This window comes from Oncorhynchus tshawytscha, linkage group LG05 (assembly GCF_018296145.1).
Source record: "Oncorhynchus tshawytscha isolate Ot180627B linkage group LG05, Otsh_v2.0, whole genome shotgun sequence".
NCBI classification, from domain to species: Eukaryota; Metazoa; Chordata; class Actinopteri; order Salmoniformes; family Salmonidae; genus Oncorhynchus; species Oncorhynchus tshawytscha.
In genome coordinates this window covers 67,840,475-67,853,337 of record NC_056433.1, presented here as the reverse complement: position 1 = coordinate 67,853,337, position 12,863 = coordinate 67,840,475, and the positions used below count along the sequence as shown (strand labels likewise).

The window sequence follows — 12,863 nt, the reverse complement described above, 5'->3', positions numbered from 1 at the left end:
AAATCTTCATGTTACAGCTGAGAAGCCGGAGTCTCAGGCGGAGCACACCTGTCCCTTGTGCTGTGGCTGGTTCGACACCAACACGGGCCTCTCCAATCATGTGAGGGGACATCTAAAGCGGATAGGGAAGACCAGCACCACCAGCACCAGTAAGAGTCCAGTGTGTATCCTTAACGAGCTGCTACAGGATGAGCAGGAACACCAGAACATCCTCCAGACCCTCAACAGGTAATTTAAACAATTCCTCCACAAGTTACTGTTTACACCTTTTAGGGATGTAATAGAATATTGTATCTTATATCAGCTATATATTTATTTTGAATTTGTCTTCATTTTAATGTATTTTTCATTTTGTCTACTTTTTCATGTACCTCCCTTGCTATATGCTGTGACTAGTGTATCCTATATCATTGTTGTGTTTCATATGAAATCTGAACAGGAAGCAGTTCCTCTCTCGACCAATCATCTCCCAGAAGTTCATCGGGAGTGATGGGCTCTTCCTGACACCCACAGGGTTCCCAGTGAAGATCCAACATGGCTGCCAGCCAGGCCAAGATGGCAATTCCACTTCATGGGGGCCCAGTGCAACTACACCCAGGCAGGAGGAAGTTAAGGGAGAGAAGTTCTTTTCTGAAAGGAAAAGTATAGAGGTATAGTTGTGTTGTATTTTGGTGCTATGTTCTTTTGTGTGTTGTACTTTTACTCTTAGTTATGTTGCTTATAATTAAATATTTTTTTATTCTGTATGTGTCCTTGGGTATCTTGAAAGGCGCAAGTAAAATGTATTATTGTTATTAATATTATTATTATTATTACAGATACGAGGGGTCAGGGAACCTTCCCAGGGCACTTTAGTAGAGCTGCTGAGGAAGAGGAAGTTGGACAAGGAGCAGGGGCAGCTGAGGGATAACAGCAGATCGTATGATGCAGATACTAATCACTTTACTGTGACCAAAGAGAGGTTTGAGGAGAGACAGAACCAACAGGCCAGCAATCTGGAACCACACTGGGCCCAAGGTAAGCAGATTCACAACTAATTTCTATACAAATCAGAATATCATGTCTTTTTAGCGACCAGAAAAAATAATACTTTTTTTTATTGTGATTAGATTTTGAACAGCGGATAAAAGGACCTAGATAGCCAAAATATAACAGAGTGAAAAACTATACAGTTAAAAACTACAGTTATTTTATCTGCCAAATATATTTTATTAATGGTACTGATTATTGTAGTGCAACAAGGCCCCTCTGTGACAGCAAAACATATGACATATGATCAGTCTGTTTCAAGTGATGTAGAATCAAAGAAGACAAGAAAGCCAGTTAAGCCAGATAGATGATGGATAGAAGTGACAGACAGCTTTATTAGCTTAATTGGGTCGCCAGTCTGTTCTTTTCACAGTGTTCTATCATTATTCATAGGCTTGATCAGTTTAGTCCTTTGCAGATAGGTATGATTATTTTAGGTGATCTTTAGAACAGTTTCATTGAGTGCAATGATACAGAGTTAAGATAGTAGTTTACCCTCCAATTACAGTAGATCAGCTTGCCATAATGAAACACAAACTTGTCTTGTTCCGCAGCTGTTTTGTGTCTTTTATTACCTGTACAGATTTTCATTATTTACAGGCGTTCATGTTAAATCACAAAATGTAATTCAAATTGAGCTTCATTAAATATGTATGTGAGCATCATCATAATACCCCAGTACTCTGTCTGCTCTTCTGTCAGCAACCTTGAAGTCACCAGGAAACATTATTATTGTAACGCACACAAAAATAATAAATTGGCTTTGAAATTGAAATTAAAACCTGTCACGTCCTTTTGATGTGGTTCTGGGAGCACATCAGCTGTGTTTACACACCTTTGTTTAATCTCTGTCCAAATAACAGTTTCCGTCCGTTTCGCAGAAAGATTAATAAAGATGTCTAAATCAGATATCGGAGCCTCCCGAGTGGCGCAGCGGTCTAAGGCATCACTACAGACTACACACTACGATCCCAGGCTGTGTCACAACTGGCTGTAACCGGGAGTCCCATAGGGCGCAGCACAATTGGCCCAGCCATCTCATCCGGGCTAGTGGAGGGTTTGGCCGGGGGGGCCGGCTCTGTAGTTGGCTCATTGCACTCTATCAACTCCTTGTGGCAGGCTGGGCACCTGCAGGCTGACTTCGGTCGTCAGTTGAACAGTGTTTCCTCCAACATATTGGTGTAGCTGGCTTCCGAGTTAAGCGGGCGGGTGTTAAGGAGCGCGGTTGGGTGGTCATGTTTCGGAGGACGCATAACTCGACCTTCGTGTCTCCCGAGCCTGTTGGGGAGTTGCAGCAATGAGACAAGAACGTAATTGAAATTGAGAGGGAAACGGGGGTAAAATACAAAATACAAAAAAAATATGGATTTTTTTAGATGTCCATCTCAATTCTAATGATTGGCCGTTCTGTGGCTGACATTGTTGAATGTCATAGTGACTTTTTACATTATAGCTGAAAGCTGAAACCTTAAAAGGGAGAATAGACTGACTCTGACATTCAGATTTAATCACCTAACTAAGGTTTTTACACCATTTTGGTGTAATCAGTGTTATGTTAAATGGAGATTTAACACATACAGTGGGGAGAATACTGTATAATATATACTTAAGCTTTTTTTATGGGCATTAGTTAATTAATCAAGAAGAGATTCATTTTGCACATGCAATTGTTGCAAACGATTTGCAGGTAATTTAAATAACCTTTAGTGGCTTGTCATGGTTAAAAAACACCTCCGTAGCAGATGTTTTCCCCCCTATTAGGTGTGAAATGAATGGGAAGCTGTCTCTATAATTTTCACACCACTGCCAGTAGCTTCAGGACAGCCTGCATAGAAACTTGGTGTGGGCTTGTCATACAATCAAATCTGCTCTAAAGGGTGTACAGAGAGACCTTTCCTAATGAAACGCTTTTATGATTTAACATGCTCTAGATGTAGCCTGTAGTGACATGCCAAACTATTGTAATTCATGTGCAATATTGACACAATCAGCACAGTATGAATTTCTTATCATAGCCTAAATCAAATTCTAAACCCAGGTGAAAATAGGCACCCTGGAGTTCTTAGATTGTGATAAACATTACTCTCAACAATACATCTCCAACTGCAGAGTGCAAAACAGATCTTTCCAATATGAAAACAGATGGAGGAAGAGGTGATGGCACTCAGGGAATAGCAGTTTACTTCATGTTCATCTCTATGTGCTCTGTAGTCACTTTTAGCCATATTTCTTCAGATTTTTCCTTAGTCACCTCAACTCACCTCCAGATTATATTTGTCAAAGACGCTCATCAAAGACCCTGAAACCAAACAATTTATTTAGATGTAATGTGTGTAGAAGTTGAACAAACAAAATGTCTCTAATGGAAGATAACTGATAATGAAGTAAAAAACTAATGGAGCGAGGTAATCCGGAGGCTTATGGGCATTTGAATAAAATGCTATACTCTTGACACTATTTCAAAGGCATTCTCTTGCAAGAAAAGTGTTGTTAAGGAGTGTTTTGAACATATTTTACATTTTGAACTGAAGTTCTGTGTGCTTTGCTTTCTTTTGAAATGTCTCTTTCCCTTTCACATGTTTCACTTTTCCAGAGAGAAATGAATCTAATAAGAAGATGTGCATTCACTGTAACACAACCTTCCCCAGTGCTGTTAGCTTGTCCAATCATCTTCGCGCTTACGCACGCAGGAAGAGGGTTGCCATGTTGGAAGGAAAAAGTAAGTTCTCTAAGCCTGGTCAGAAAAATCAAGAAAATAAAGGCACATTTTTGAAATTACAGTATTGAATGTTCCTTGTAGAAAATGTACACAACACTGCGTCCCAAATGGCGCCCTATTTTCTATATAGTGGACTACTTTTGACCAGAGCCCCATAGTGCTCTGGTCAAAATTAGTCCACTATATAGGTAGTGTTCTGGTCAAAAGTAGTCCATTATGTAGGTAGGGCTCTGGTCAGAAGTAGTCCACTACATAGGTAGTGTTCTGGTCAAAAGTAGTCCATTATGTAGGTAGGGCTCTGGTCAGAAGTCGTCCACTATATAGGTAGTGTTCTGGTCAAAAGTAGTCCATTATGTTGGTAGGGCTCTGGTCAGAAGTAGTCCACTATATTGGTAGTGTTCTGGTCAAAAGTAGTCCATTATGTAGGTAGGGCTCTGGTCAGAGATAGTCCACTATATGCAGTTGAAGTTGTAAGTTTACATACACTTAGGATGGAGTCATTAAAACTTGTTTTTCAACCACTCCACAAATTTCTTGTTAACAAACTATAGTTTTGGCAAGTCTGTTAGGACATCTACTTTGTGCATGACATAAGTAATGTTTCCAACAATTGTTTCACTTATAATTCACTGCATCACAATTCCAGTGGCTCAGAAGTTTACATACACTAAGTTGATTGTGCCTTTAACGAGCTTGAACAATTCCAGAAAATGATGTAATGGCTTTAGAAGCTTCTGATAGGCTAATTGACATAATTTGAGTCAATTGGAGGTGTACCTGAGGATGTATTTCAAGGCCTACCTTCAAACTCAGTGCCTCTTTGTTTTACATCATGGGGAAAAAATCAGTCCTCAGAAATACATTTGTAAACCTCCACAAGTCTGGTTCATCCTTGGCAGCAATTTCCAAATACCTGAAGGTACCACGTTCATCTGTACAAATAATAGTACGCAAGTATAAACACCATGGGACCACGCAGCCGTCATACCACTCAGGAAGGAGACGCGTTCTGTCTCCTAGAGATGAACGTACTTTGGTGCGAAAAGTGCAAATCAATCCAGCAAAGGACCTTGTGAAGATGTTGGAGGAAACAGGTACAAAAGTATCTATATCCACAGTAAAACAAGTCCTATATCGACATAACTTGAAAGGCCGCTCAGTAAGAAAGAAGTTACTGCTCCAAAACCGCCATAAAAAAGCCAGACTACGGTTTGCAACTGCACATGGGGAAAAAGATGGTACTTTTATGGAAAAATGTCCTCTGGTCTAATGAAACGAAAATAGAACTGTTTGGCCATAATGACTCGTTATGTTTTAAGGGGGAGGCTTGCAAGCCAAAGAACACCATCCCAACCATGACGCACGGGGGTGGCAGCATCATGTTGTGGGGGTGCTTTGCTGCAGGAGGGACTGGTGCACTTCACAAAATAGATGGCACCATGAGGAGGGGGAAATGATGTGGATATATTAAAGCAACATCTCAGACATCAGTCAGGACGTTAAAGCTTGGTCGCAATTGGGTCTATCAAATGGAAAATGACCCCAAGCATACTTCCTAAGTTGTGGCAAAATGGTTTAAGGACAACAAAGTCAAGGTATTGGAGTGGCCATCACAAAGCCCTGACCTCAATCCTATAGAAAATGTGTGGGCAGTACTGTAAAAGCATGTGCAAGCAAGGAGGCCTACAAACCTGACTCAGTTTCACCAGATCTGTCAGGAGGAATGGGCCAAAATTCACCCAACTTATTGTGGGAAGCTTGTGGAAGGCTACCTGAAACATTTGACCCAAGTTAAACAATTTAAAGGCAATGCTACCAACTACTAATTGAGTGTATGTAAACTTTTGACCCACTGGGAATGTGATGAAAGAAATAAAAGCTGAAATAAATAATTCTCTCTATTATTATTCTGACATTTCACATTCTTAAAATAAAGTGGTGATCGTAACTGACCTAAGACAGGGACTTTTTACTCTGATTAAATGTCAGTAATTGTGGAAAAACTGAGTTTAAATGTTTTTGGCAAAAGTGTATGTAAACTTCCGACTTCAACTGTAGTGGTCTAAAGTAGTCCATTATGTAGGTAGGGCTCTGGTCAGAAGTAGTCAACTATATAGGTAGGGCTCTGGTCAGAAGTCGTCCACTATATAGGAAATAGGGTGCCATTTGGAACACAACCTGTGACTCTCTCTGTCCTGGTGTCAATCAGTTGTACGGAGTAAGTCTGTAGTAAGTTGGTCTGTACTGACTTGGCCTGTACTGAGATGGTCTGTGTTTTCTAGCCTATTCCTGTATACAGAAGAAGCCTAGGTTGAGGGCTGGACCAAAGAAGAAACTATTCTCAGCTCTCCCACCTGCTGTTGAGGAGATGTACAGACTCACCTGCAGGTATGTAGGACCACAACAAGATTCTGTCACTTGTCGGTTTTGTTGGCGTCTTGATCTGTTGTGCGTATCATCCTGTGGCCACAAGGCACAAATATATCCCGGATTACCCTTTTAATACTGTGAAATGGTCATGTATTGGTTCTAAAATATACACTACATGGCCAAAGGTATGTGGACACCCCTTCAAATGAGTGGATTCAGCTATTTCAGCCACACCCGTTGCTGACAGGTGTATAAAATCGAGCACACAGCCATGCAATCTACAAACAGTAGCAGTAGAATGGCCTTACTGGAGAGCATAGTGGCACTGTCATAGGATGCCACCTTTCCAACAAATCAAATCAAATATATTTATAAAGCCCTTCTTACATCAGCTGATATCTCATAGTGCTGTACAGAAACCCAACCTAAAACCCCAAACAGCAAGCAATGCAGGTGTAGAAGCACGGTGGCTAGGAAAAACACCCTAGAAAGGTCAGAACATAGGATGAAACCTAGAGAGGAACCAGGCTATGAGGGGTGGCCAGTCCACTTCTGGCTGTGCCGGGTGGAGATTATAACAGAACATGGCCAAGATGTTCAAACGTTCATAGATGACCAGCAGGGTCAAATAATAATAATCACAGTGGTTGTTGAGGGTGCAACAGATCAGCATCTCTGGAGAAAATGTCAGTTGGCTTTTCATAGCCGATCATTCAGAGTATCTCGACCGCTCCTGCTGTCTCTAGAGAGTTGAAAACAGCAGGTCTGGGACAGGTAGCACGTCCGGTGAACAGGTCAGGGTTCCATTGCCGCAGGCAGAACAGTTGAAACTGGAGTAGCAGCACGGCCAGGTGGACTGGGGACAGCAAGGAGTCATCAGGCCAGGTAGTCCTGAGGCATGGTCCTAGGGCTGAGGTCCTCCGAGAGAGGGAAAGAAAGTGAGAAAGAGAGAGAGAATTAGAGAGAGCATACTTAAATTCACACAGGACACCGGATAAGAAAGGAGAAATACTCCAGGTATAACAGGCCCAAGCCCCCCGACACATAAACTAAGGCATAAATACTGGAGGCTGAGACAGGAGGGGTTGGGAGACACTGTGGCCCCATCCGACGATACCCCCGGACAGGGCCAAACCCCACCCACTTTGCCAAAGCACAGCCCCCACACCGCTAGAGGGATATCTTCAACCACCAACTTACCATCCTGAGACAAGGCCGAGTATAGCCCACAAAGATTACTGCCACGGCACAACCCGAGGGTGGGCGCCAACCCAGACAGGAAGATCACGTCAGTGACTCAACCCACTCAGGTGACGCACCCCTCGTAGGGACGGCATGGAAGAGCTCCAGTTAGCCAGTGACTCAGCCTCTTTAATAGGGTTAGAGGCAGAGAATCCCAGTGGAAAGAGGGGAACCGGCCAGGCAGAGACAGCAAGGGCAGTTCGTTGCTCCAGTGCCTTTCTGTTCACCTTCACACTCCTGGGCCAGACTACACTCAATCAAAGGACCTACTGAAGAGATGAATCTTCAATAAAGACTTAAAGGTTGATGCTGAGTCTGCCTCTCACACATGGTTTGGCAGACCATTCCATAAAAATGGAGCTCTATAGGAGAAAGCCCTGCCTCCAGCTGTTTGCTTAGAAATTCTAGGGACAGTTAGGAGGCCTGCGTCTTGTGACCATATCGGACGTGTAGGTATGTACGGCAGGACCAAATAGGAAAGATACGTAGGAGCAAGCCCATGTAATTCTTTGTAGGTTAGCAGTAAAACCTTGAAATCAGCCCTTACCTTAACAGGAAGCCAGTGTAGAGAGGTTAGCACTGGAGTAATATGATCACATTTTTGGGTTCTAGTCAAGATTCTAGCAGCCGTGTTTAGTACTAACTGAAGTTTATTTAGTGCTTTATCCGGGTAGCCGGAAAGTAGAGCATTGCAGTAGTCTAACCTAGAAGTGACAGAAGCATGGATTAATTTTTCTGCATAATTTTTGGACAGAAAGTTTCTATCAGTTTGTCAGTCAGTTTGTCAAATGTCTGTCCTGCTAGAGCTTCCTCAGTCACCTGTAAGTGCTGTTATTGTCAAGTGGAAACGTCTAGGAGCTACAATGGCTCAGCCGCGAAGTGGTAGGCCACACAAGCTCACAGAACGTGACCCCCCCAAGTGCTGAAGCACGTAGCACGTACAAATCGTCTGTCCACGGTTGCAACACTCACTACCAAGTTCCAAACTGCCTCTGGAAGCAACGTCAGCACAATAACTCTTCGCTTGGGAGCTTCATGAAATCGTTTTCCAAGGCCGAGCAGCCACACACAAGCCTAAGATCACCATGCGCAATGCCAAGCGACGGCTGGTGTGGTGTAAAGCTCGCCACTCTTGAGGGATGAATCATGCTTCACCATCTGGCAGTCCGAGGAAGAATCTGGGTTTGGCCAGGATAACGCTACCTGTTTGGTGAAGGAGGATTAATGGTCTGGGGCTGTTATTCATGGTTTGGGCTAGGCCCCTAAGTTCCAGTGAAGGGAAATCTTAACACTACAGCATACATTGACATTCTTGAAGATTCTGTACTTTTTGGGCAACTGTTTCAGCATGCCAATGCCCCATGCACAAAGCGATGTCCATACATAAATGGTTTGTCGAGATCAGTGTGGAAGAACTTGACTGGCCTGCACAGAAGCCAGCGGCACCAATGTGTCGGAGGAAACACCATACAACTGGCAACCGTGTCAATGTGCATGCGCCTGGCCCACCACAGGTGTCGCTAGAGCGTGAAGGGACAAGGACATCCCGGCCGGCCAAACCCTCACCTAACCTGGACGACGCTGGGCCAAATTGTGCGACGCCTCATGGGTCTCCCAGTCGCAGCAGGCTATGACACAACCCGGGATCGAACCCGGATCTGTAGTGATGCCTCAAGCACTGCAGTGCCTTAGTCCTCTGTGCCACTCGGGAGGCCCCAAAACTCCATATTAAAATGTCCATGATTCTGGATTGAGATGTTTAACGAGCTTGTGACCACATATTGTATTGTATGAATAGTGTTGCCTCCTCAGATACTAAGTTGTAGGGGTGTAACTGTACATACCAAACCGTTCGCTACCAGGACCTCGGTTCGGTCTGCCCTGTGAACCATAATGAAACATAAAAAAACTATATTTTACGCAATAAAAACAATAGGCCTATAGGCCTCTGCCTCTTGAGTAAATCAAAAAAACATTTCAGGCTATTCCGTTAAAACAACTAGAGCGTATGCACATGTTGTAATCAAAATTTGAATCTTAATTTGCGCATTTCATACTGTCCTTTTGTGAGGAATTAGTTCTGTACGATGGTGTGTGGTTGGGTCGATAAACCAGAATTGGAGTATCCTCCATCATCGTTTAAATCTCCAGTTTTTGAACATTTTGGCTTCCCAGTAGATTACAATGGCGATGGACAGAGAGTTGTGGATGCAACGTTAACAGTATGTTTCCACACTCAACGAGAATAGCCTATGCAGCTGCCAACACCTTAAATATGTTGACACATTTACACCGATATTACCCCAGTTTACCGGAGCAAGACGGAAACGCAAATAAACAATAACTCAACATCGTCTCCCCTCTGCATTCAAGCTGATTCTGATTCTGACCGGACCAAAGCTGATTCTGACCGGGCTAAAGAAATTACAAGAGTGATAGGTAGGCTACGTTTATATTTTTTTACAGCAATTGATTTATAGCTGCGCATATGCACCCATTCTCGGAGGTTGAGAATAGAGGGTTTCAGCACCTTGTGAAAGTGCTCGAACCACGTTATGAACTTCCCTCTTGCATTGCACCCATTTCAGAAAACATGTAGTACACGCTCTATATAAGCAAACAAAGCCTAAGTTTACAATGAATTGCACGCATTGACCACCTATCACATTACCCCGGAATGGTAGATGTACCGTGCTACAGACACAGCCTCATTATAAGATTCACAAGTGCATATCTGGTACTGAAGGAGGCAGTTGCATGGTCCGTTCGAACCAAGTGGAAAGTGGGAATTTACCACATACGACTGGGGGAAAAAATGTACTCTAACGCCCCTCCAACTGGTATATACTAGTTTGAAACTCGTCAATCATCCTGAGTACCCACTTCTCCCACATGGTATCCTCTGATGTCACCTACTAAGGAAATGGCTTCTATAACAACATTTTCAGCAGTTATATGCAACAACAAAACATTTATAAAAAGCAATCTATTAATGTGGTTTTTGAACTCTATCATTTGCTTACAAGCATGATATCTGTACTTTTAGTGTATGGTTGACACAGCTTGTTGGCCATTAGCCAATCAGCATTTCTGAATGCATCCAACTGGTATTTATGACTTCACAACTGGTAGATTCCCACTTCCTACATGGTTACAAATGCAGCATCAGAGTTGAAACTTGAGAATCCCAACATAACAATCCGGTCACAACAGACAATGCAAGTAACATTGTGAATGCTGAACAATGTGAATGGCATTTCATTTTACCACCGTACCAAAACCAAACTGCAATATGCACCGAACCGTGGGTTTGGTGAACTGTTACACCCCTACTAAATAGTATCCATGTCTGCAAACCAAACCTAACCTAGCCTAGCCTAGCCTATCCTTCCTTAACCAAACCTAACCTAGCACTCTCTCCCATGCAGATTCTGTGACCTGGTCTTCCAGGGTCCTCTGTCCATCCAGGAGGATTGGATCAAGCACTTACAAAGACACCTCATGCACACCAGTGTCCCTCATACAGGGGCTGGCATGGTAGAGGTCCTGGGATTACACAAAGAGATGTCCTCCTTTCCCCCCCAGCAGCACCCCTGTCTGGAGCACCCAATGTCCAAATTGCACCCCACAGCCCACGAGCCACTGGAGCACCATGGGCACCCCTGCTTGGAACACCCCGAAACCCACGAGCACCCTGAGCCACATGATGAGCACCCCTTGCATTATGCATATCCCTCATCCAATGAGCACCCCAGCCTGGAGCAGCACACGGCCACGCCCCCTCCGGAGCTTCTTCCAGTGGCTTCCTGAGCTAAAGGGTTGTTTACAACATTTTCACTTTAGATCTTTATCCTGCACATGTAAATATGGATAGATACATAGAAATATATAGAGATAAATACAAATATTCTAAAGCTATACATATGTTTTTCTTAATATGCACATGGACCTACTAGCCCTTCTCTCTATTTTTTAAGACTGGTATCTATACTATACTGTAGATGATAAATCTTGTTACTTAGACGTACAGAAACGTTACAGAATTTACAGTTACAGAGAACTCTACTTGAGATGCAAAAAGGCCAACAACATTCGCTGAAGCTAGAACAGCTGTCAGAACCTTGTATCTCAATTTTTTTAACCTAATGTATGCAGTGCAGTTACCTCTTCTACGTTTAAGTGAAGTTTTACTTACAGATAATCTTGCCATATTGCAACATGGACGCATGTTAAATGTGTCTTCTTGTTTCCTTCTTTACACTGTTTAGCAGTCAGTCAGAACTTTGAACCCAATACCAATGGGGCGGCAGGTAGCCTAGTGGTTGGACCGTTGGGCCAGTAAATGAAAGGTCGCTAGATTGAATCCCTGAGCTGACAAGGTAAAAATCTGTCGTTCTGCCCTGAACAAGGCAGTTAACCCAATGTTCCTAGTCAGTTATTGTAAATAAGAATTTGTTCTTAACTGACTTGCCTAGTTAAATAAAAATAAACCAAAAGAGACAACTCACACCTCAACATTCTGATAATAGTAAATGCTTTGCCCATTACTTTGAGGCTTTTCTCATTGACAAACATTTAAGGAGACAGCGTGATAAGATTTAAATTTACACAATATGTACAGTACCAGTCAAAAGTTTGGACACACCTACTCATTCAAGGGTTTTTCTTTATTTGTACTATTTTCTACATGGTAGAATAATAGTGAAGACATCAAAACTATGAAATAACACATATGGAATCACATAGTAACCAAAAAAGTGTTAAACAAATCAAAATATATTTTATATTTGAGATTCTTCAAAGTAGCCACCCTTTGCCTTGATGACAGCTTACACACTCTTGGCATTCTCTCGACCAGCTTTACCAGGAATTATTTTCCAACAGTCTTGAAGGAGTTCCCACATATGCTAAGCACTCGTTGGCTGATTTTCCTTCACTCTGCGGTCCAACTTATCCTAAACCATCTCAATTGGGTTGAGGTCGGGTGATTGTGGAGGCCAGGTCATATGATGCAGCACTCCACCACTCTCCTTCTTGGTCAAATAGCCATTACACAGCCTGGAGGTGTGTTGGGTCATTGTCCTGTTGAAAAACAAATGATAGTCCCACTAAGCGCAAACCAGATGGGATGGCGTATCGCTGCAGAATGCTGTGGTAGCCATGCTGGTTAAGTGTGCCTTGAATTCTAAATTAATCACTGACAGTGTGACCAGCAAAGCACCCCCACACCATCAAACCTCCTCCATGCTTCACAGTGGGAACCACTCAAATCAAATTGTATTGGGCACATACAGGTGCAGGTGTAGTGAAATGCTTGTGCTTCTAGCTCCAACAGTGCAGTAATATCTAACAAATTACACAACATATACCCAATACACACAAATCTAAGTAGGAATGAATTAAGACTATATACATATGGACTAGCGATGTCAGAGTGGAATGGACTAAGATACAGTAGAATAATATAGAAAACAGTATATACATGAGATGAGTAATGCAAGAT

The 12,863-nt window shown here is 42.8% G+C and overlaps 1 protein-coding gene across 4 annotated transcripts in view; it reads left to right on the top strand.

Moving 5' to 3' along the window:
* LOC112251174 (zinc finger protein 644-like) overlaps nt 1-12,031 on the top strand; it is a 33,610-nt gene extending 21,579 nt beyond the window's left edge. For 2 of the 4 annotated variants that reach the window (XM_024421978.2, XM_042322268.1), the window contains 6 exons: nt 18-228; nt 440-650; nt 819-1,017; nt 3,623-3,748; nt 6,031-6,136; nt 10,789-12,031. In XM_024421978.2, coding sequence (XP_024277746.1) covers nt 18-228; nt 440-650; nt 819-1,017; nt 3,623-3,748; nt 6,031-6,136; nt 10,789-11,170 — 1,235 coding nt within the window. In that variant the 3' untranslated portion in view covers nt 11,171-12,031. The other 2 variants (XR_002953630.2, XM_042322269.1) reach the window with 2 other exon arrangements.
* The last annotated feature ends 832 nt before the right edge of the window (nt 12,032-12,863 follow it).